General features: G+C 40.0%; 1 protein-coding gene across 1 annotated transcript in view; it reads right to left on the reverse strand.

Annotated features, from left to right (window-relative positions):
- LOC108876461 (glutamate receptor ionotropic, NMDA 2C-like) overlaps positions 1–23,268 on the reverse strand; it is a 50,661-nt gene that overhangs the window by 20,163 nt on the left and 7,230 nt on the right. Inside the window, 8 exon segments of the mRNA XM_018665987.2 lie at positions 2,394–2,494; positions 2,496–2,606; positions 6,008–6,122; positions 6,626–6,966; positions 7,792–7,980; positions 8,802–8,867; positions 19,138–19,236; positions 20,190–20,559. Coding sequence (XP_018521503.1) covers positions 2,394–2,494; positions 2,496–2,606; positions 6,008–6,122; positions 6,626–6,966; positions 7,792–7,980; positions 8,802–8,867; positions 19,138–19,236; positions 20,190–20,543 — 1,376 coding nt within the window. The 5' untranslated portion in view covers positions 20,544–20,559.

Raw genomic sequence — 23,268 nt, forward strand, 5'->3', positions numbered from 1 at the left:
AGCTGTCAGCTGACAGAACAACACCACCACACCACCATCATCCGACCAAAAATAATTCAATAAAGGATGCTAAACTTGTGGCTAATTTAAAGCTGTTCTTGTGGTGAATCCTGCAGTTGGTATGGAGACCGAGACGAATCCTCTGCTCACAATCACACATGATTAATAGATTCTTGGAATGAGCACTTATGATGTGCTGCACATTCACATACCACAAAATAGTTGGAGGGGGAAGTCATTGCATTGATTTAATACATTGTTCTGTTTTTAACTGTTGGTCAGGGGAATCAAATCTCAGTTTCTCAGTCATAGTAAGTCATTGGAAATGCAAGATAAAAGCTTTTAGAAACATGGTCTGATCTCAATAGATGTCTCAAAAATATCTTTAAATATGCATACACATCACAATCCCAGGCACAATTTATTTATGTAAAAGCATCAGCTAAATTAGGAACTAGCAGCACACAAAAACAAAGAAAAAAGCATAACCACTCCCTGAATCATCAAACAACTGAGTTGAAATTTCAAGAGAAAACTGGTAAAATGGACATTGAGCTGAGACATGTTTTTTTTGGGGGGGGGCACAATCTAAAACTGTTTGCTACAGTACACAGAGGAGCCAGGCGAGTTTGGCTAAGAGTGTTTTTGTCCTATTTTTAGCTCCCGTTTTAAAGGACGCACGCTATTGATTTCAGCAGGGTATGATAACAACTCATACAGGGAAGCTGGTAAAGTGCAGGTGACGTGTAAATTAAATTATGTGTAAAGGTAGTGATCAGAGAAGGAAGAAGACTGTCACAGACTTTAAATGAGGATCATGTTTGTAGTTGTAAAATATATTGCGTGTCTTTTCAGAATGAGAACTATAAAGCTGAGCTGACAAAATGGTTGATGCTTTATCAAATTTGCTGTTAAATTTACGACAGACAAGTATTTCTGTCGTCTGTAGCTGTTTGAACATAATGAAGACATTGTGTATTCCTGGCGAGCACCAGTTGCAGGTAGTCAGAGGTAATAGCTGTTTAATGGCTGTTTTCTGCCATGCTGCGATCTGTGTTTTGACATCGGAGGTGTGTTTTTAAAGTGCTTAGACACTCAGCACACACAATTACTCTGTGTTTAATGAAGTGTGGAGGTTTGCAGTGTCTACTCAGAACTAAACTAGGGCAGAGAAACAGATGGGGAGGGTGCAGATGTCTGTGTGTAGGAATGGGCAGCAATTGAAATGTTTCGACACTAGTGCTAGTACAATGCCTGATTTACCGAAATGATACCTTTTTGAAATATGTAATGTTTATCTAATTTAAATGTTAATGTGGATGAGAAAGCCTAGCAGTGCTCAAAATCATGGAAAGTTTAGGACATAGACCCACAGCTCAAAGGCAACAGAGCAAACTGAACTGCAGATATGGATAGTGTGATACAGTTGAAATCAGTCAAACCTGGGTCTGAGGTCATATAAAAACACTTGTCCACTGATTTGGCTGTGTAAAATTCAGACATTTAAACTGCTGCTTTGACCCCATTTGTACAAGCCAGCCACTCTGAACACACAGCATGATTTACTATATACTGGCACAATACCATAATGCTACTGCTACAAACACTGGACAGAACCTGGACATTCTGCCCTCTGAGCTTCACAATATCCTCCTTCTTTCAAGGTTTTTCAGTGGAAAGAATTACCATTGCTATGGTCAATGCTTGTTAATTGTTTTACTACACTTCTAAAGCAAGAGTTGTGAAACCTTTAAGTATATCTTTCAGGGCCTCTCCACAAGTCTCTCTCAGCAAGACGCTCAGTTCAGGAGACCCAAACTCCCTGAGAAAGTGCATAGGAATATTGTTGTATTGGTTGGCGACAGGGGCAGGTTACCACATGCTGTCTAGAGTGACAAAACTTGTTTGAACTCCTATATGACTGTTCAGACTGAGACCAAAAAAAAAAAAAAAAAAAAAACAGATCTGTGACTGATTTAGGATCACATACAGAAGTGGTCCAAATAAGAATTAGGTCAGATTCAAGTGATTTGTCACATGAACATCAGATTTGGGCCATTTTAGTCTGCAGTATGATCATAACCAAAGCTAAGTTAAGCTAACCAGCTGCTGGGCTTAGTTAAAGGACAGACACGAGTCTGTCTCCACTAAAATTCACAATGTCCAACTATTCCAGTGCTATAGTCCAATCCTATTAAGTGGACCAGGAGTTGTCCGACATTTGTGACATTCAGTGCCAGCTTTTGGTTTTTAATGCCCAGTGCCACTGACACATTTCAGCTGGTACAAAAAAGCACTGGGTTCAGTACCCAGTTGCATATGTTTGTTTACATCTATTTTCGTATTTGTCCAGACGTAAAAAGCTCTACATGTGTTTTCGCTGCTGCATGTACCTCTCTGTGCGATTGGACTGACGCCTGCAGGGCACCGTGTTGCGGACACATGTGCCAGTGCCCGGGTCCACGTTCTCGACCATGACAAAGGGATGCTCCTCCTAGCGTTGCCACAGTCAGGTGACGATCGTCAGACACATGCTCCAAGAAGTTGCCATACCGAGGCCAGACAGGGTAGCGGACCTGGAGAATCCCCCGAGCATATGTACCCACCTGGAGAGGGAAGGTGGGAGACAAAAAGCTCATCAGCATCATGTTCATGAAGCTGTGACCTTCACTTCATGTCAACCCCTTCTCTCCTGTTTTCTTTCCATACGTGAATAGTTCTTTTTCATTATATTATAAAGGAAAATTAGCACGTGCTGACCTGGAGGAAGAGGGTTAGAAGATGAAAGGAGTGTTCATTAATGCATACTGAGGAGACATAAAAGTCTTTGAGTCAGACAGTTTGGGAAAAAAAAAGAGAAAAAAGCCAGAAACTAATACAATGAGTAAACCGAACTGCATCACATTAATAATACATCCCAGCATGTGTTGCTTTCAGTCTGTGTTCATTTTGTTGACTGATAATTCAATTATTAATTTTCTTTTTTCAAATGAAGAAACAAATGGAAATGTCACTGTTCATAAATGGGAAGTGATTATTGCTATTTATTATGTGTGTTTTTCTGTCTTTGTGTGATTAAAATACTTGCTACTTTTGTAGAACTGCTCTAATAATGACAAAAAAAAAAAAATCAAAATCAACAAACAGAGATGCTATATTGCAGCAAGGTAACTACTGACAAAAAAAAGCAACAGATTGAGTTTTTTAATGTCACCGGGAGCCACTTTGGACCAGAACTGCTGCATAGTGTCACATCACACAATGAATAATCCCATCGAAGTCTGCACTAAGCTCAGTGAAACCCTATCCGTGAGAACCAGGACTGTTTGTCATATCAACCCAACCTAATGAGCCATACTGAGCTCAGCCAGCACTGACTTACTGCGTGCAAAACTCGCTCCCTCACAGCTTTAATGAGACCTCTTTTTCATACCAGCTCTTGATTTGTTCTTCACCTCACTCACACTAACATTCTTCCTTCGTCATGCATGGATGATTTACAAATCTGCATGAAGGTACAGTATGATGTGTTAGATGGTGATTTGTCTCTTTGCACCATTTGTGAATGACAGAAGGTACCAGTTGTGAGGATCAATCATTTCAATCTGCCTTTTATGGGATTCTCATGTATTATCTTCTTACTGATCATCTTAGGCAGAAGCTGTCATTCTCATGTTCAAGGTGCCAGAACTTTTTTGATTCCTGGTAACTGGGTTCAAGTGCAGGAATGTCCCAAATACTTCATGTTAGAAATCAAAGTGGATGATTTTTTTTCAAATGTGGAATGATGATGAGTGTGAGGAGAGTAGCCCACTCAAACTAATCTGAAACTCTACCTGGACGTACACAGCTTCTGATAATTTGATTCCGATCATACAAATGTTGGAAATCAGAGGAACAGGTCTTTGATTTACCCAAATTCCTCAACCCACCCAACCACCACAAAAAAAGATATCTAGCCTGCGTAGCCTACCTGGTTATAAGGATACAACAATCCAATAAACCAGATGGGTATCGATGCCAATATAAGCCATATTAAGGAGACTGACCACAGGGGACTGACCTTGATGTGATCCACATTAAACTCTTTTCTCTGCCATAAAAAAATATGTGTTTCCATCATCAGTTCATTCATATATCCCTGGATAGTTTACATTACACTACATCGCCCTAATTATACTTTTACAGATTAAAAAAAATGAGATAACAGATTTTTTCTTATCTAATTTCCCTCAACATGTTGTGAAAAATAATGCAATGTTTTTCACAATTTCTAAATCACCTCAAATTATTTTTTCTTTATACCACTGACTCTAGGTTTCATCAAGCTTCTTGTGTTGGAGTACATTATTGACAGTATGAGTCAAGCTCCAATAACAAACAGATCCTACAAATTTCTGCAATGCAACTCAGTAACATCTCATCATTGGACCATCTCTATCTCCCTCATAACATATTAGCAATCTGTTGTTTATTTACACATTTAGCAGATAAAGAACAACATTAGCACTCATGTGGTACCATGTTTTTTGTCTAATAATCATGAATGAAAGTGCAACAATCACTCTTATTCTACCTCTGTTTTAGTCTACACCATCTCGGAGAGAAATGAGATGAGATTGATGGGAGTGGTGAGAGTTAAAACAGTACAGTTGTGGGCTGTAAAACCAAAACAATGGGCTGAAAGATGGTAAAACATTACAGAACTGAGGGGAACTGCAGAGTATGAGCAACACACCTCCATTGCTAATAATAATGATATTTTTAAATATCAGGAAAAACCCAGATAGGGACCCAGCAGAGAAAGGAGACTTTCCTGTCCTAAATGTCACCTAGTAGCACCCTTCTAGAATAATATCATGTGAAATTGTTAGGGTGTCACATTGGAAAAGGAAGAGCAAGCACACCACAACCTGTCGTCATTATGGATGAGCTACATGACACGGAGAGGAAGGGAAAGGAGAGGCAGTGACAGATCAGGTTGTAATAAAACTGAAAATGAGAGAGGATTCACAGAATTCACAAGCTTGTATGGCATCTTGTTTTGAGTGGTGTCATGTTGTCGATAGTGTGCAGCTACGCCACACCTGAACATGACCACACAGCGGTGGAAGTGTTCTGTATATGAGGCTGTTGGCTGCATGAGTTCGCCCTTAACATCTAAACACACATACAAACCAAACCCCACTCCAGTGCAATTACATGTCCGTGTTCATACACACGCATACATACACACCAGGCGGGAGGTGACATTGATGAAGTAGGTTGGTGTTTCCAGGGCAGAAATAAATGAGTTCAACTGTAGCTGTGAGATTACGTTCAGGTCTCTTTGTGTAGTCGCACTTTTTCAATACACCCTGGGCCTTTGAAAAGTGTGTGGTGGTGTGTGTGTGGTGTGTGTGTGTGTGTGTAAAAGGGAGTGAAAATACTATAATAGAAAGAGAAATATATGGCTTCAGCAGGAAACACACCCAACATTATTGATTTAAAATCTACACTTATACCTTCAAATACCACCCACTGATGATGGTTCAACTTTCAGTTTTCCAATGTATCCACTTTACTTCAAACAGCCTTTTATTTACTGCTTTTCCCAAAATCTGTCTTGGCATGGCAGTGCAACAGACATATACTTGTCTGCAGCTCAAAGGTTTTCAAACTGAGAGTTGAGGTGGGGGCACTGACTGAGATACATGAACAACAGGACGTTGACAACAGGCTGTGACAGCTCATGAAGGCAGTTAATTAAGGTACTTTAAAACCCTTAGTACCTGACTCATGACATTTGTCTGTACACTCTGTGCCATACAATATATAGACATGTAACAGGATGAACATACGTAGGTATATTTCCTGGATGTGATTTAGAAGCTCATTACTGTCAGTGTTGTCAGTTTTGCATTGTCCATGGTGCTGAATTTGAGGTCCAATTTTTCCTTCTGCTATTAGCACCAGCACATTTTTTGTTTGTTTGTTTGTTTGTGATTCAGCTCCTGGTGCCCAGTACCTTGTCCCAGAGTCTCTCCCGGTCCAATGCGACAATAATCATGGAGGGGTTTGAGAGGAAGCCTTGGTTGTTGAACGACAGATCTTTCCGTTCCCATGTCACATTCAGCATGTGCCTACAAGTCACAGAAACGCAAACTCTTAAAACACATACAGTGAAAGTACATACAGTGAAAGTATGTAGTGTGCAATCAAGGAACTTTGATTCTACATCACACATCGCATTTTCATGTCCACAGATAACACAACACACACAATGATCACCTTCTAATTAAATCTAGAGATCCTTCAGGAAGGCTTAATCTAATGTGGAAGACTGGAAGTAGCTCATTAGCAGATGATGGAGGCAGCTGATTGGTGGAAGGCAGGGTGTTCCTGCTGAATGATTTTGCTATCTGTTAAAGTATACATCCATGACAGACTGGGCCTTGCATAATGAATCCAGGACAATTTACATTTCAGATCATGTGCAAAAAAGGTTCTGATTATTCTGACTTTGGCATGTACTAGTGAGCTCAGGTGAAAAGTGTGAAAGCTGAAGCTGTGTTCTACTGTCTATGCATCAGTAATGATCGCTCTAACAGGAACTGTCTGTAAAAGTTCCCTCAAAGTGCCTCACCTGAACAAAGTATTGTTGACTGACTGTTTAGCCGGTTTGTTGCAGTCACCATGTCCCTCAGGAATAAAACCATACTGTTTCTTGAAGCTCTCGGCCCCTTTGGCTACAATTGCCACGCCCTCCCTCACCCTCTGCCGCAAGCTTTTCCTCCACTGGTCTGTTATTACACCGATCACCCCGACAGGGAAGCTGACAGGTGGAGGGCTGTCGGGGTTGCCCACAGCCAGACTGGGGAGGATCCAGATGTAGCCTGGCCCCAGCAGGCCCACCTCAGCTGCCTGAGTGAATAAGTACTGCGCCTCCTCGTAGGAGCAATATGCCAGCAGGACCGAAGAGTCCACCTGCAGACAGATAAAAAGTCTCTCAGTGGTAATTCACAGAACAGAGAGAAAATGCAGCCTGAACATACATCTCTACTGTAGGTCATCAGAAAGTTACACCAGTAGAAACTAAGTTGAAGCCTAAGTTTCAACTTAATAAATGTCACCCTTGCTATATCATAACTATTCTAAGTGGAAATTTAAGTTTCTTTAAATAAAAAAACACACAACTAAAACACTAAATGAAAAGATCCCATCACACAAATTAGATCTCATATCGACTGTCATCGTAAGCTACCTGGCAAACTGAACCAACTAACAAAGCTAACGTTGTTATCATACTGTACAACTGGTTTCAAAATGTTTTTGTTTTAGCATTTCAACATCATTTTAAATGTCAAGTTTTAGGATTATTTCATTATTTAATTTCATAATAATCAAAATAATATACCAATATTTTTGGACTAAATGACCAAATAGTGTTTGTTAGGATAGCATAAATGGATATTTCCTGCTCACACTTAACTGTATGAATCATATTAACTATAAAACACATACTGTATATTAATAAGACAAAATAAGCTACATTTAAAGAGTGTTGACAGTTAAGTTTGATATTGTATTTGACACAATAGTTATTTTTGGCAGTTATTTACATTTAGTGATGACACATTTTTGATGCTGTAGGTTGTTGCTTTGGTTGGACATTACTACAGTTGCAACAACATTAAGTTTTAATAGTTCTAGCCAAATTTAGGAAAATGCTCACATATTTATGGATTTATGAATAAATGTTGGAACCCACTCTGTATATCTCATCATACCCACTCTTATATCACATAATACCTGCTGCAGCATGCGCTTTGTCCTCGCATCATTTGCCCCCACGGACATTTCCAGAGTCAAAATATCCTGTAGATTCCACAGGAAATAGGAGGTATCTGTGTAGGACTCAACTATGTCCACAAAGGTGTCATATCCCGGCAGCAAACTGGTGATCACCGCAAACTCGCCCCAGTCATACTCCTCCATGAGCTAAGACAGGGATATGTTGTTTATTATAGGTTATTTATTAAGAATCATTGCACTCATAACAGTGTGAAGGACAAGATCAATACCACCCTCATGTCTTGCAACACTTTGGTACATTACCCCCCATATAATGGTAAATTGTTGTTTTTAAACCTCACTTCTGTATTGATGAATTAACAAGATACAATGTATTCATTCATGACCTTGAGAGGTGCTACTTGGCAGGTTTTGTTACATTTGGAAAGGACTAGCAATGTTTCCAGTTGGTTCCAGAGTGGTATCAATCTTCTCATCTTACTTTTACCAACAAAGTGATTCAGTGAATTTCCCAAAATATCAAACTTTTAAGCATTACACTTGACATTAAACTCTCATTAGTCTTTGCAAATGCTTCTTCTTGTATTTTAAGGTGCGTGAAGTCTGAGGTAGAGGTTCACCACGTCAGGATAGTGATCACAGGAACACTTTTACAATCCTGACTGACTTCATCTGAAATATACCTGTCAATTTCAGTGGATGTTTCTCAGTTGTGGAAATACTGCCACTTGATGATGAGGTAAAGTTGGGGTATCACAGACTTAACTGAGATTATCCCGTTGACTCCCAAAACATCCGTTGACATCAATCCCTCTAATCTCAAGAGAATTTGTACAATCTATCCTAAATACAGATTATATTTGTTTGTAGAAACTGGTCCAGAACATCAGATCAGGGGATTCCACCCACTGATTGTTAGGGTTTCCCTCCATAATCTGACCCTGTCACCATTTGGTATGACAACCCAGATTTCGTTTGTCAGCTAGCAATGAAATGCATTTCTGTACCTTGAACATGCAGAGGATCTGCTGCTCCAGAGATGCTCCCATCTGCAGGAAAGAGGATCCCTCTGCCTGCACAAAGCAAGAGAGTCTCATTTAAGAATTCAGGTGGGGAAAATCTTTCATGAAATGAAATGTGGGTGATGCAACAACATCACTGGTGCTGGTATTTCTGAAAAACCTTGCAGCACAGTGGATTTTTTTTTTTCTGTAAAAGGGGTTTGATATGGTGTCTTGTGATTGTCGGACATTTTTTTTCTTTACTCAAAAATGTAGAAAAAACATCTTATTTCATTTCAAGACTTTCAAATATGCACTTACATAAAATACATGAGTTCTGAAAAGCCAATAAGGGCATGAAATACAGTGAAAAGGTAAAATAGCTTGAGTAAATCAGCAAACAAAGATCCAAGAACAATGTTGAACTTTCTGTCACAGCAGAAGCAAAATGACGAAAGGTTTTCAAATTAACTTGTCTACCTCTGCTCACTTTAGCTGCACCTTTAACATTGTTACTGCTGCTGAATATTTAAATGTGGATGAAACTTTACCACTACTAGGACAGTGCATTTTAATAATTTGTCTTCTTGTTCAATAAGCATGTTATCACTTGTAAAACCATCACTGTTGAAACTCATGTAGGCAACACAGTGGAACGGCCTTCCAAAACCAATTAAGTTGATAAGAGGTGACAAATGCAGGGGAAAAAGAAGGGACTAATTTTTAAGTGAGCTACACATGGACAATGGCTTTATGAAATGTTTAAAAAATCTTCATTCTTCACATCTTTGATGTCTGTTGAATACCCAACAACATTAAAGACGCTGTTACCATATTATAGTTTGCACCTTTACAGACGCTTTACAGACAACATTTACTCATGTAGTTTTGATTGTCTATATTCAGCCTCAATCTGGTGCAAGTGTCTCTGAACTGCAATTACTCAGTCCTGCTGCTCTCTTTCTGTCAAGAAGGGGTGGTCCAATGTTGTATGTGTCTGTGCATATATTTGCATAGCTACTCACTGTGTATTCATGTGTGTTGACAGATAAGATGGAGAGTTATCAGAGCCTACTGAACCAATGTCCTTCAAGTAACATTCAGATAAAGTAGGCTATGGGGATGAGACAAGGAGGAATCTTGGATACTGTAAACATTTGTGGGGTACTGGATATAGATGAATTAAAGAATAAACAAAACTTTTAAATTCACTTTTAAGTGTAACCTTTGACCTTTATTGAGAGGTCTGTATTTTTCTCCTTTTGGTCACAGAGCACCAAAGAAATGTCAATATATTCGATAGGATTCATTATCTGGGACACATGAATGGTTTGCACTAAGTTTTGTGCTAATCCATCCCATAGATGTTGAGATATTTCATTGGATAAATGTAAACTTTAACCTGCTGCTGATGCTGGAAAAAAGTTGTGGGATCACCAAGGTTATTAGGGTTCATCCTCTGGGGATCATGTTTCTACCAAATTCCATTACATTATATCCAGTTGTCAGAAGATTTTACTCAAAATTACAATCATTAATCTCATAGTTACTCTTAAAGAAAAGTCAGGACATCACTTCATCCCATTGGAACCATGATTGTCTGTACACTATTTCATGGGACTCCATTCAAAAGTTGTTGAAATATTTCAGTTTGGACCAAAGTGGTGGACCGACTGACTAACGCTGCCATCCACAGAGCCACGCTAGCACCATCAGTTTTCAAGTAAATCTAGTCCTGTTTAAAACTACACATCTATCTGTACATGTATGCACATGAATAGAAGGCACAAACATACAGGCTGCATTTAAGTATAAACTAACAGCAAAAGTAGAAAACTGTCTCAACAGATTCAAGTGAAACTGTTCCACAGTCTGGACGCCCTGTTCCTGCCCTTCTTTTTTAGATGGGACTGTGTAATGACAGGGCTTGGATGGGAGATCTAAAGGGTCTAACATTGCTGTAAGGCATAAGAAGACCTGTGATGTAAGCAGGTGCAAGACTGTGCAGGGGTTTAACACATGTAATAATATTCTAAATTTGATTCAATAATGGACAGAGAGCTGGTGCAAGAACACGAAGACCAGGGTAATATGGTCTCCTTTTTTTCCCTTTTTTTAACATCAAAAAACTGTACAATTGCATCGTGCACTAACTTAAGACAGAAAGTCTGGGAAATCTCAAAATTCAGCAACACGCATGTATGCAGATAGAGAAGTCATGCATGAGAGAGTGAGGCAGGAGAGACAGAAAGAGCAGATAGTGTTAAACTGTCAAGCCCCATTTTGGGGCCAGGTCTTAGATCTTCTCAGTCTGCTTTCGTCTCAGAGGTGACTAACTGTCATCTCCTCTTCCTGTTGCTCTTCCCTCTCCCACAGCTCAGAGCCTCTGCAAAGCCCCAGAGAGCTGTGCAGCCTGAGGAATACCACAGGAATATCACAGCTAGACTCTTCCTCACTCAAAATTACCAGTTTTATCCCTGTCTGAGCTTGTTTGAGACTCACCTCTGGAGGCTGAGACTCCACTAGACCACTGACTGGGCTGCGCACCAGAATAGCTATAAAAATAGCGGTACACAACCATGTCAGGCTGTCAGTGAATAAATAAAAAATGTCTCTGGATTGGAAGTCCTGGTTAACGATAGTGTCCCACTTCAACTGATATGAAGGAGGAAGAAGTGTCATTAAAATCCAATTAGTTGTGTCTGAGCTATTTCACAAACAAATAATGTGGTGACCCCCTAGCCACCCCACCCACCCCTGGGGGCCAATCACTGTTTCATGAAGCTATCTTATGTTCCAGCCTCCATCAAGCTGCTGAACTCTAATGATAAATCTTAATACAATAGAGCAATGCAAAAAGCAAACACTTCAGTAAGGAAGCCAAGCCAATGTTCTTAAAATAGTTATTATGGTAATAATGGTAATTATTACCATTATTTTGAGATGCTATGTCATTATTTTTGAAAAGTTTCTTATCATTTTGAGATATATGTTATGATTTGAAGATTTGAAAATATTTTACCACATATCTTCTGAAAAAAAAATAAGAAACATGATCTTGTTTTGAAAACTGACGATTATGACTTTATTAATGAACAAAAATAAAAAGGTTATACCAGATCAGTTCTCCTAACACTGTTCTGTTTTTAAAAAAAAATTAAGATCATTTTTATCGACTGTCAGTGTTGTTTCTCATTATTTTGAGATGCTATGTCATTTTTTGGAGAAAGTTTCTCATTATTTTGATTTTTTATTTTTATTTTTTTTTTTTTTGAGATACAGTGTTTTTAATAACACTGGCAGAAATGGTACTTTAATTCTTAAAGAGTTTCCTTTTAAATTATCGTGTTGTCAGTGTTAAATGTCTCTTATATTTCTACATATATTGAAACTGTCTAAGGTCATGTTGAATACTTCTTCTGTCTCTATGATGTTTTTATGATGTTATGTAAAGCTATGGACTGTGGCATGGTGCACGAGACAAATTTCCCCACAGGGACAAAAAAGTTTACAGAACTTATGTACATTTACTTAGCATTTTCCAATTAGCAGCGTATTAAATTGTAAAAAGTCAAACAAAGTCAGAGGTAAACGTGTTGAAAGACACTGACTGTCTCCTTCAAGAAATCAAGCAGGAATTATGACAAAATTACCTTTCTTTTCCATGTCTAACTCTCAAACACGCACACACTCACATGAAAAGACACCGTTCGCCCTCCCCTCCCCCTGCTCCCCTCTTCCCTCATCCTCCACTTCCCAGCCGTCTTGTTCTCACCACCTTGGCAGTGCGGCTGTCACACACACACGTAATTAGCAGTGCTGCTGCAGGAGCGTATGGTAATGTGACAGGAAGACGGTGGACATGGTGGCTGCTCACACACTCCTCTCCTCTCTGCTGTACCTCCCCTTGGTGGAAAGACTGGTGTCGGTCAAACAGGAAGCAGGTCGCAGAAACAGATGCTCACTCACATATGAACTCAAAGATAGATCTAATATGTAGATGCCATTCTTCAGTCAATCAATATATGCAAATTCCCATCTCCAGTGATAGAAAGTAAATTTACTTCTTTTTCTAATTTACTTTCTGATATTACAAACAAATCACTTGAGATTTTTTTTTCTTAACAAACCTCCCCCAAAGCCACAGAGGATATTTACTTTTTTAAATAGGATAAATAATACTCCCAAGTGGGGTAAAGGACCCACAGCAATCATTATTCACTGAGCATTCAGTGCGTATAGAACGATGGATAAACACCAGTACAGTGACGCACATGTACAAGCCAAAAGCATCCTGAACCAGATGTTGACTTTTCGACCCACTATAGAGTTTTCAATTTAAGTACATATAGAGGGTTAATCTGTATAATGTTATTGCAGACAGTGCTGTGGTTACAGTGAACCTTTGCATGCGAGTTGTACATTGGTGACAGGTTAGCTAGAGACATAGTACATTGCATCTGCATATACAATACATCATCCTCTCTCTCCTGAAACAACCCCTCTGGCCTAGAGTATGAGCCCTGAAGCAAACATTTTGTTTTACAAAACATAACATTTCATGTTATATTATCTTATATTTTCTATATATTATAGATATTATAATAGATGTATAATAGTTTGTCTTTTCTTAAAATTATACTTCCCAACATTTTCTTTTAAATATTGTTTCATATATCTAAAACTATCTCCATGGTTAGCTTCCTTTGATGAGAACAATGCATTTATCACATGTTAATACAGTTTGTTTCAACAGATAATTAAGCTCCATCATGGCAATCATGTCCTCATTATGTTAACAGGGGCTCTAAAACTGATGGATTTTCAACCATGGAGAGAAACCTTCCTATCTTACCGGCTCCCCTGGATATACAATCAACCATTCCCACAATAAATTACTCCACTTCTGACACTATATTCAATGCCACAGCATTAGTAGTTTGACTGTCAGCCTTACTGAAATTACTGGGCCATGCTGTGAAGCTTGGAGGCTGCCTGGCCATTAACGTTGTTTCATTCCCAGCAATAAAAAACAGTTTCCAGTGGGATTACAGCGCGGCGGCTCTGGGCCTCTCATGACCTGCTTATGGAGTTTCTGGTTTCTGGACCATGAGGCCAAGAGAGAGCCAGAAGTGAGTGAGGGGGTGGGAAGGAGAAGAGACAGACATACAGAAGGACAGACGGAGAAAGCAGGTCAGTCTGGCCACAGGAACAAAACCCAAAAAAAGAAACCTGCACAGTGATCCAATGAGAGACATTTGGCTCATTGCATCACTCCGATCCAATATCACAACCAGAGTGTGACCTTATACTGCAGCCAGGACTGAGACTGTAACTCCTGAAATGTAATCCTCTACTGACAGCTTCAAATTGTAATAAATGATGTTATACACTCAAATACTCAAGCTCAACAGTTTCTTTGCTTCTAAAATCCATCAGGTTCTCACTTAAAAGGTTTTTTTGTTCCTGTTTACTGGCAAACACATAAAGTTGTCAGCTTTGTTTATTCCAGACTTTATCATCGTCTACAACCACAATCACTCATTATTTGATGTTTGGAACTGTAATGAACAAAATCTGGTTTGTGAGTGATCAAACATCCACTCTGTATTTCCTCAGAAATTCTGGGATATAACAGTGCTTCACAATAGTACATTACAGTACAAGTTGTCATTTATAGATAATTAATCTATAAAGCCATAACAAAAACTGCTTTTACTACCTCCTCGTTATTTAACAACAGTAAAGACTAATACCTTTTCAAAAGTATTTGAAACTAGGTGATAATGAATTTTGCAGATAATCTGGTATGTTTTGAAAGGTTTTTTACTGGATGAGAGTAGGGGGCAGGTGAATTTTCTCAGCACCATATAGTTGCAGGTGCCAGTTAGAAAGATCTTTGCCACTTGTGTTAAGTCAGAGTTTCACAGAAAGCTCAGATTATTATTTTTTAGGACTCTCAGCAGCTTTTACACAGTGAGTTCAATTTGCCTCTGTCTGAGTGGAAGTTTTACCTCCACAGAACTCGTTTATGAGGTGTTTTATTCCATCAGCTACAAGCTACCAGACAGACTGTCCTCCCAAGTAATAAAGTCGAGACTGCTGTTCAATTCCTGTCAACCTTTTTTTTTTTTTTCCCCCCATTACTGCAGTCGTTCCCTCACAATAACCAGGTGTTCATTATTGTCACCATGATGGCAAATGTCTTCTGTCTGTAACAAAGTACTCATCTTAAACAAGTTCTTTCTTTGCCTAAAACTTAACCAAACTTTAACTACAGTGTTGGAATGACATCAAACAATTTTTGGAAGGAACAGACTAATGAATCTGTCCTCCCGATGGTGGAGTCAGATCAGAAAACGTCTCTAATCATCGTTCCAGAGAGTAGATACAAGTAAAGCGTTTTATAGCTTGATTGAAGTACTTGTTGTTTTAAAGTGTAAACTATTTTATGTTTATTCTATGTATTCTATGACAATACTGACAGTGATACTCATTTTTTAATGTATTATTCATTTGACTACTTTGTGCAACCTAAATTTCCCTTTGGACATGGTGAAGGATCAGCCTGCTTATTTTGTATCTAATTGCCAACAAATCCCATGAAAGGACTAAGTGTGTCTCTCAATACTCTCCAACTACCAGAGCTCATTTGTTCCCAATAAGATGTAAATCTTTAAAAACAGGTCACTAATAAGTGGTGTCATGGTGAAAAATGGTAAAATAATTTCCTAAAACAAATGGGAACTTTGAGCATTTGTTGGGGACTATTTTCAGCAACAGATTTGGTGCACTTGTGACTATTTATGGCAGCAGGTTGGTGTATATGGCTTTGGGTTTCAAACTAAACTACAGTGCTCATGTTCATGGTAGTGAGGGAACATGTCGCCAGGTGTAACACTATACTTGTTGGTAGGATCAATTCATTGACCATTTGGGTGTTAAGAATATAGAATATCACCAGATTTATAGATAGAACTCTATTATTCTACTCTTAAAGGATGATTAATCTTTCAACTTAGAATATATTTGTATTGTAAGTGTGTAGATATCCCTGTCCACTTACTTTAGTCCACTTTTATACTAAGATATTTAGACAATAATGAGCTTTCAACTTCATAGCAACAGTGGAGAAGTTGTTTTCCAGTATTAACAAGAGAGGTTCATAAAGAAAAGGTTCTCCCAGTTTGGTGTTTAAGATCTTGACTAGCCTGGACAGAGCCCTGACCTCAACTCCATCCAACACCTTCAGGATGAACTGAAATGTGCATCAGCGCCTGACTTCACCAATTCTCCTGTGGCTGAAAGGGAGAAAATCCTTCCAGCAGGGTTGTAAAATCTGGTGGAATTACTTCCCAACAGAGTGTAGGCTGATGCAGCAGCAGATTGATACCCCTGGTTTAGGAATGAGATGTCCAACAACTACCTGTGGGTGTAACGTTTGGATATCCACATATTTTGTGTGGTATCCACATACTTTTGACCATTTCTGAAAACATAAAAGTCACCAAATTTGGAGATACATGGTTTTGACAGGACAGACACTGAAGCCAGTTATTATCACAATCATCACTATCATAATTGGAACAGTCATTTAACAGACAGTTAAATATTGTGCCAAAGAAACGAAAGTTTTGTTACTGTCATTAAAGTTTGTAGTTGTTTCTCCCCCCACAGCCTCACTGGCAGTGCCCTCTCTCCTCTCTTCCTCTTCTCCTCTCCTTCTCCTCCTTGTTGTCTCCTGCTCTACTACTCCCATGACTCGACATCTGGATGCAGCACCCTCTAATGATCACCCAGCACACTGCAATGACTCAGCCCGCTAAGAACACATTCGCACATATGCACACGCACACACACACAAAGAGGAAACACACTCAACCTCTGATTTCCAGCTCCTCCGAGAGATGTGTTGCAATAGTTTTTCTCTTTCCCTCACAGGCCCTATTGAGCAAGTCTTTATGCCTTTTCTCAGCCGTTCCTCACGCTTTCTCATTTCCTCCTCTTCGCCTTCGCTTGATGTATGTGCTGTTTGACAAAAGACACACTTCCTCTCCTCCCTTCAATCTTTTCATCTTTGTCTCATTCCCTCCTTCCTTGTTGTTTGCCATAGAGAGATCACTGAGACAGGAACCATAAATAGGCGGCCCAGGCGGCTGCTGCTTCCTTTTAAACCCGCCATCAAAGATATTCATCATCATCAGGCTATTGATAATCAAGCACTATTGAGCTCTTTTATCCCCTAAGAGAATCATGCACTCACACATATGTCTTTCTCCATCCAATCCACCTGTCCCATTGTGCCAAACACCTCTGACAAGCTTTTTTTTCTCCTTGCTGACAACAAAGCATCATATAAGAGAAAGAGAAAGGAGATCGAGTGGGAGTGTGAGGAGGAGGGCTGAATGAGGCCTTCGACAGGCACACCTCAGAGGAGTGTTTTACTCTTTGTGCTATATAGAGAACTGTCACTCAACACTTTGGGCTCGTCAGAGGAACGGTCGCATCGTACGATTGATAACGTCCCATCTGTGCATTTGTCTTTTGCTGCTGTCAAGCAGAGAGGTTAAATAATCCAGGCTGAGCCAGCCACAATCGCTTTCGCAAACTAGAGATTGTTGATAACTCACAAACTTTGCCCCAAATATTTTGGAGGCTTGAAAACACTGAGGGAGAAGTGTCTGAGACAAGTATCAAAGGCAAAAGTGGGGTAATTATGAACTCCTCCTCACCAATTTAAGGTGAAGCAGTGATGATGGGGGAAGGGAAGGAGAAGAAGGAGTGAATGGTTTGGATTTTGGGGTGAATGATAGAGGCTGTGGGGGGCCTCAGCCTCCTGAAGGGTCTAATTAACAGTTTAATAGAGTCCTGGAGCTCCAAAAGAGCAGAGAGGAGCACAGCCCTCTCACTTGATGGATTCAGCCAGTACTCAACAGAGCCAAAAAACTGGATTTAAATGTGTCAAGGAGTGAAGGGGATGGAGGAAAAGATGATTAAAAAAATGGATGGTTTGAAGAAGTAAAGTAAAATATGGAAAAGAGAAGAAAAATGAGACAAGGTGAAAGGGAATGTACAAGGAAAGAAAAAGGAAGAACACTTGTGAAAAAGGAAAGGGAGACTTATCAGTGAGACAGTAAAACACTGCCTTCAGGCAGCTGTCAGCCAAGCTTCATCGAAGCATCTTTCTCCCCACTCTGCCGCTTACTCACTCACTCACTCTGCCTTTCCCGCTCTGCCATCAAAATACAGCAAATCAATCACCCTCCTGCAGCTACAACTCCTCCTGTTTAATACCCATCTATGACGCGACATCTGCAGATACCTTTTGATTAACAGGAAACTGATAAACACAACGTGCTATGGTTTACAAAATGTCGCCTGGGGGTGAAATCCACCATTTGCAGCCACATTGCTACACTTTTTAGCCCAGTTTGGATGCTGGATGGGTCTAGGAATACACCCATTTGTCTGTGTGTGCGTGCTGTTGTATGTGAGGGTGTTCATTTGCATGTGTGTTTCTATGTGTGAGAGTTGCTTCTATAAATACAAGGTGTTGATGATAGCAGTTAAGCAGTTAAAGGAAGGAAGGGAAGACGAGCGGGAAAAGCATGGAGAGTCAGAGGAAAAAGGGATAGAACCATTTTGCTGCTCAAAAGCAAAGAAAAAGCATAGATTAAGAATCTGTCTGGCGTCATTAATCTCTTCTTTACAATCTAACTACACAGCTCACTGCTCCTCATCTCCATTCATCAACTGAGATACATGCTAAATCATAGCAGGAAAAACCTGCTGCTCTTCAAGTGCACAGGGATGATTGATTGAGGCACAGATCGCCCATAGCACTTGTCTCCCCTCGCAAAGTTTCCCTTCCCACAACTCAGACTTTTCCCAGCCAGGGATTAGAGGAGCTGATGAGGGTCGATGGCTGCAGTCATTGCTGATAATTCACCCATCTGTATTGCTCATATCCAAATATTTGCATGCAGGGAGTTGGTTGCCAAAGTAGGTTTCACCGCTCTGACCTACTTAAGTTGTTTTAAGCTGAATGACGCCGGTGTGGAAAAGTTCTGACTAAGACAGGAGGCTGTGAAGAGTGCTGCTGCTGACAGGGTTTACATTACAGGCTGTCGTTCATTTTATTCCTATAATCTTTTTTTCTTGCCTCTTTAATTGCTCATTATATGTGACTAATGTCATATCAATACCTCTGGGTGAAATGCATTTTTTGTGTTTTCACTGTGGCACGGCAAGAAGGCAGACTATTCTACATCCAATTCGAGCCCTAGCGCTAGGTAGGTGATGGGCCAATGCTGACACAACCAGTTCATTATTTTGACATTACCTTGTATGGTATGACAACTGCAGAGCCACCGCTGATGCCCACGATTGGCAGTGTTGTCTGAGTGGAGAGGAAGTCCAGGATCTGTGAGACCTCTGCCACCTGAAGTCAAACCAGACAGACTCAATGTTTGCATAAAGAAAGTTGGAAATGTTGCACCAGTTCATTACATAAACTGTGATAGTATGGTACTATTTTTAATGAGGCTGTAGAGTTAGGCAGCCCAGGGCCTACAGTTTAAATTACATCCTGAAACTTAACTGATTGCTGTCAGTCATGGGTCAAACCAAAAGTGGTGTTTGACTGAAAGATCATTCTTAGCAAATGACTAAATGTAGTAGCTATTTTTGAACTCTCAATCATATCACAAAACTAAATTTGATCTAATTTCTAACTTTAAAATTTCAACTTTCAATACCAACTTTGAAGAGCACATGAACAAGAAGGTAAAGGTATCCTGTGGACTTTTTGACCACTAGAGATGCTGCAGAGCCCACAAAAATAAAAATATGAACATCTAATAACAACTGAACCCAATCTGCTGAGGAGGATCTTAAGATAAGTAAGTTTTAAGTTTTGTCAACAAAATGGAAAGTTTTGTTTTTTTCTTCCCTGTAGTGAGTGCAGTGTTGGCACTGAGTCATGTTTTTAGTTTTGCATGTTGCTCATCCCAAACAATAGGATGAATCTGATTTCAAAGCAAAAGAATCATGTAATGCAAGGTCACACACTCCTCACACTTAAAAAATCTTTTCTTGTTTCTATTTACATTTTGTTTTTTATGATTTGATGTCACTTCTTCTCTCTTTATGATTAGAAACCATACCAGCACCATAATTTAATTTGGGAAACGAATCGTACATGCTTGGCATCTCAATTAATTCTTCTTTTTTGCAGCTCCACTTTGTAATTTAAGCCGAACAGGACAGGTGCTTTTTTACAAAAACATGTTCCCCTGTGCAGCTTTAGGAAACATTGATGTGGGTGACTGAACACCGTGACTCTGAGGAGGATGTTTTATCAAAAAAGCCTAAAAATGCATGAAACATTTTTACCTGAACACCAGCACCCGAGCCCACATCATCCTCAAACACAACGCCGTGCAGCCTCTCCGTTGCCATGGTATCACAGAGACGTGTCAGCAGGTCACGGGGGTTGGTGTCGTTGACCAGCACGGTCACGGGGCTGACCACCACGGGCAGGTCGACAAAGTTTTCCCCACTGAGACGACCCCTGACCTCATTTTGGTAGCTGGAGCCGCTGAACACCACCGCCACGTTGATGGATGGGTGGAGAAGGAGTGGCCGGGCCTGGAGGGGGGGCGGGGAGGAGATGAAGAGGAGGAGGAGGAGGAGGAGGCAGAGTGGAGGCCAAAGAGAAGGAGGAGGTTGTCCCCTGGGAAGGGCCATGTTGGCAGCCTACTGCCTGGAAAGGAAGGGGTGAGGGGTGGGGGCGAGAGAGGAAGGGAGAATAAAAAGAAAGAGAGCAACAGTCAAACATGCAAGCTGCTTTACTTTTATGATGTTTTTGACATAATGCCTCATAATCCATCAGTACATATCCATCCCTTATTTCTCTCTCCTGGTCTGTCTCTCTCTCTGACCCTTTTGTATGACAGTATTAGCCCTGCATTTAGACTCTTGTGTCATGCGGAAAACTCTGTGTATGTGTGTGTGTGTGTGCCAGTGTGTGTTTGCGTGCATGTAATCCTCCATAATCCAACCCCCAGTGTCATGACTGTAATCACCTCTCTCATCTCTACACATCTATGATTTAGCACACACACACACACACACATACAGTGCAAACAAGCATGATGCCAAAACTGTTACACAGGTCCTCGACCCTCATCACTGGGATTACATTACATTACATTACTTCAGCTGGCCTCTCTCCATGTGGTGTGATGTCATCAGCCAATCCACAGAAATACAAAAAGTGAAAGAGCCACAACACTGAACTGCTGTGTAGATAATGTCCTCATAAGCTGGATTAAATGGGAACTCAAGTTTTGGATATTTTATGTAATTAAATGCTATCAATGAAATTCTAAAATGCTGTTTTACTTGATTTAGGATGACCAACTTAGTGTGTGGTTATCCAGTGATTTCATTATATCACAGACATTTCATTCACACATGCAGCTTTAACACATGTTTATGTTACAGCCTCAAACATACGTACATACACTCTCCAGGGGCATTAGTAAGTCTAACCAATTAGTTAAATACATGTATGTTCATTGCAAATACTTTCAATTAGGGTATTAGTTGTGACAACACATCCCTGTTTTGATAGTTCAGCCATAGATGGGCTGGCCATTGGGAGTATCAGGACAAATCCCAGTGGGCTGCTGCATCAGTGGTCAGGTGGACCATCAAGAAAACTCTCAAGAGTTTTCATGGGCCCTATCAGTGTCTCTGAGTAACTGTCATTTGTGCATGAGAGCAAGCTGTAGGCATGTTCTGGGACAGAGCTCACTGGCCAGTAACAACAAAGTTAAAACCCTCATGGACCCAAGCACATTTTTAGGGTTAAAATTACAACTTCATTAAGGCTAAGGACCTTCATCAGCATGGTTGCAATAATAACCACTTGTTTAAGGTCAGGAAGTGATGGTTAAAAGTAACCAAAGTTGACTATCAGTTGGAAAGTCCCTGAACAATTTGACCAAATCCTCCATGTAATAATACCCCACACACATATACAGTCATAATACATCACAAGTATGTTACATTTATCATGCCAAGGCCCCATGTTTCTTTCCCTTTTTGTCCTTGTGTTTCTCCTGTTTCCCCTTCCTTTGTGTTTCTTGTGGATCTGTGTGTGTGTGTGTGTGTGTGTGTGTGTGTGTCTGTGTGTCTGTGTGTCTCTCTCTCTCCTCCCCTGTGTGTGTCTCTTTGGGTGTGGTGATCCTCCCCACTCTTCACCTGCTTCAATCAACTCCTCCCCCTGAAGTCAGCTAGCGCACCTGTTTCTTATTGAGTCATCACCTCAGCAGTACTTAAACCTTGGCTTTCCAGTCAGTTGTTGCCAGATTGTTCAGTCTCCTTACGTGGCACTACATCTGTCAGTATGTCCCAAAATGTTTAAATGTCTCAGTAACACAACTTGAAGAAAGCAGTTTTTAAAAAAGAACAAAACTTGTCATTGCCATAATCAACACCTAGCTTTTGCATTCACCCTACAACTCATAGCGATGATACAGTACCTTCAACATTTGCATCTGCTGTAGCCACTTCAATCAAACGTTTGCTGTTTGAAGATTTTTTCTTATTGAATCAATACCTTTGAACCTTTGATTAAGGCAGGTGGGCTTTCTTATAGCAAGTAGAGATCTCCACATACACACACACACGTTTAATAGTGGGTTTTATATAAAGTGTCGGTCTCATCTGTGGCCATCAGAGACACCCTGATAATTAACAGTACCTTCCATTTTGATTCAAAGCTCCTTTCAAAGCAACACTGGGTTTAATGTGGCCCACCCCTCCTCACTGTTCATGCTCCTGGCATATAAATCATTCATCTTGATAAGGTTTTAAGCTCCTGGGCTTTAGGTGCCCATAGCAATAAATATAGAGTTTGAACCTTTGAACGACAATCCATCTTTGTTATTAGATATAGCACTCAGTCAATACAGGGTCAAAGCTGGGATGATGGACATGTAGCAGCCATTATTTTATAGATCTGTGTGTTTAATATGGGTGATGTTTGGCTCCACAGTTCAGAAATATTTTGACTGAGTTTTCTTAAATATACTTGGGCCTGCAAAAGGTCAATGATTTTGCACATTTTCCTCATGGAAGATCAAATGATATGTTAGAAATGCATTGTGCAGTGTCATCTGCATATAGTGACATTTTGAACATTTGGCTATTTTAGCTCTGTTAAGTCCATATAGAAATGAGTTTATTGTAAACACACATAAAACTACATCTCAAAATCTGAAATAGGATTAATTCAGATCCCCCTGAGAGTTTATGCAGATTTTTACAAAATTCCTTACACTTTCTTCCTGGGATCCAATCCTGGATTGCTCATTTTGGCTCACTGATATCACTTCATTTATCTCTAAGGAATCATTATATTTTCATGTGAGCACAGAGCAGCTCTTAACCAACCATCGACTCA

Source organism: Lates calcarifer, linkage group LG23 (assembly GCF_001640805.2).
Source record: "Lates calcarifer isolate ASB-BC8 linkage group LG23, TLL_Latcal_v3, whole genome shotgun sequence".
Lineage (NCBI taxonomy): Eukaryota > Metazoa > Chordata > Actinopteri > Centropomidae > Lates > Lates calcarifer.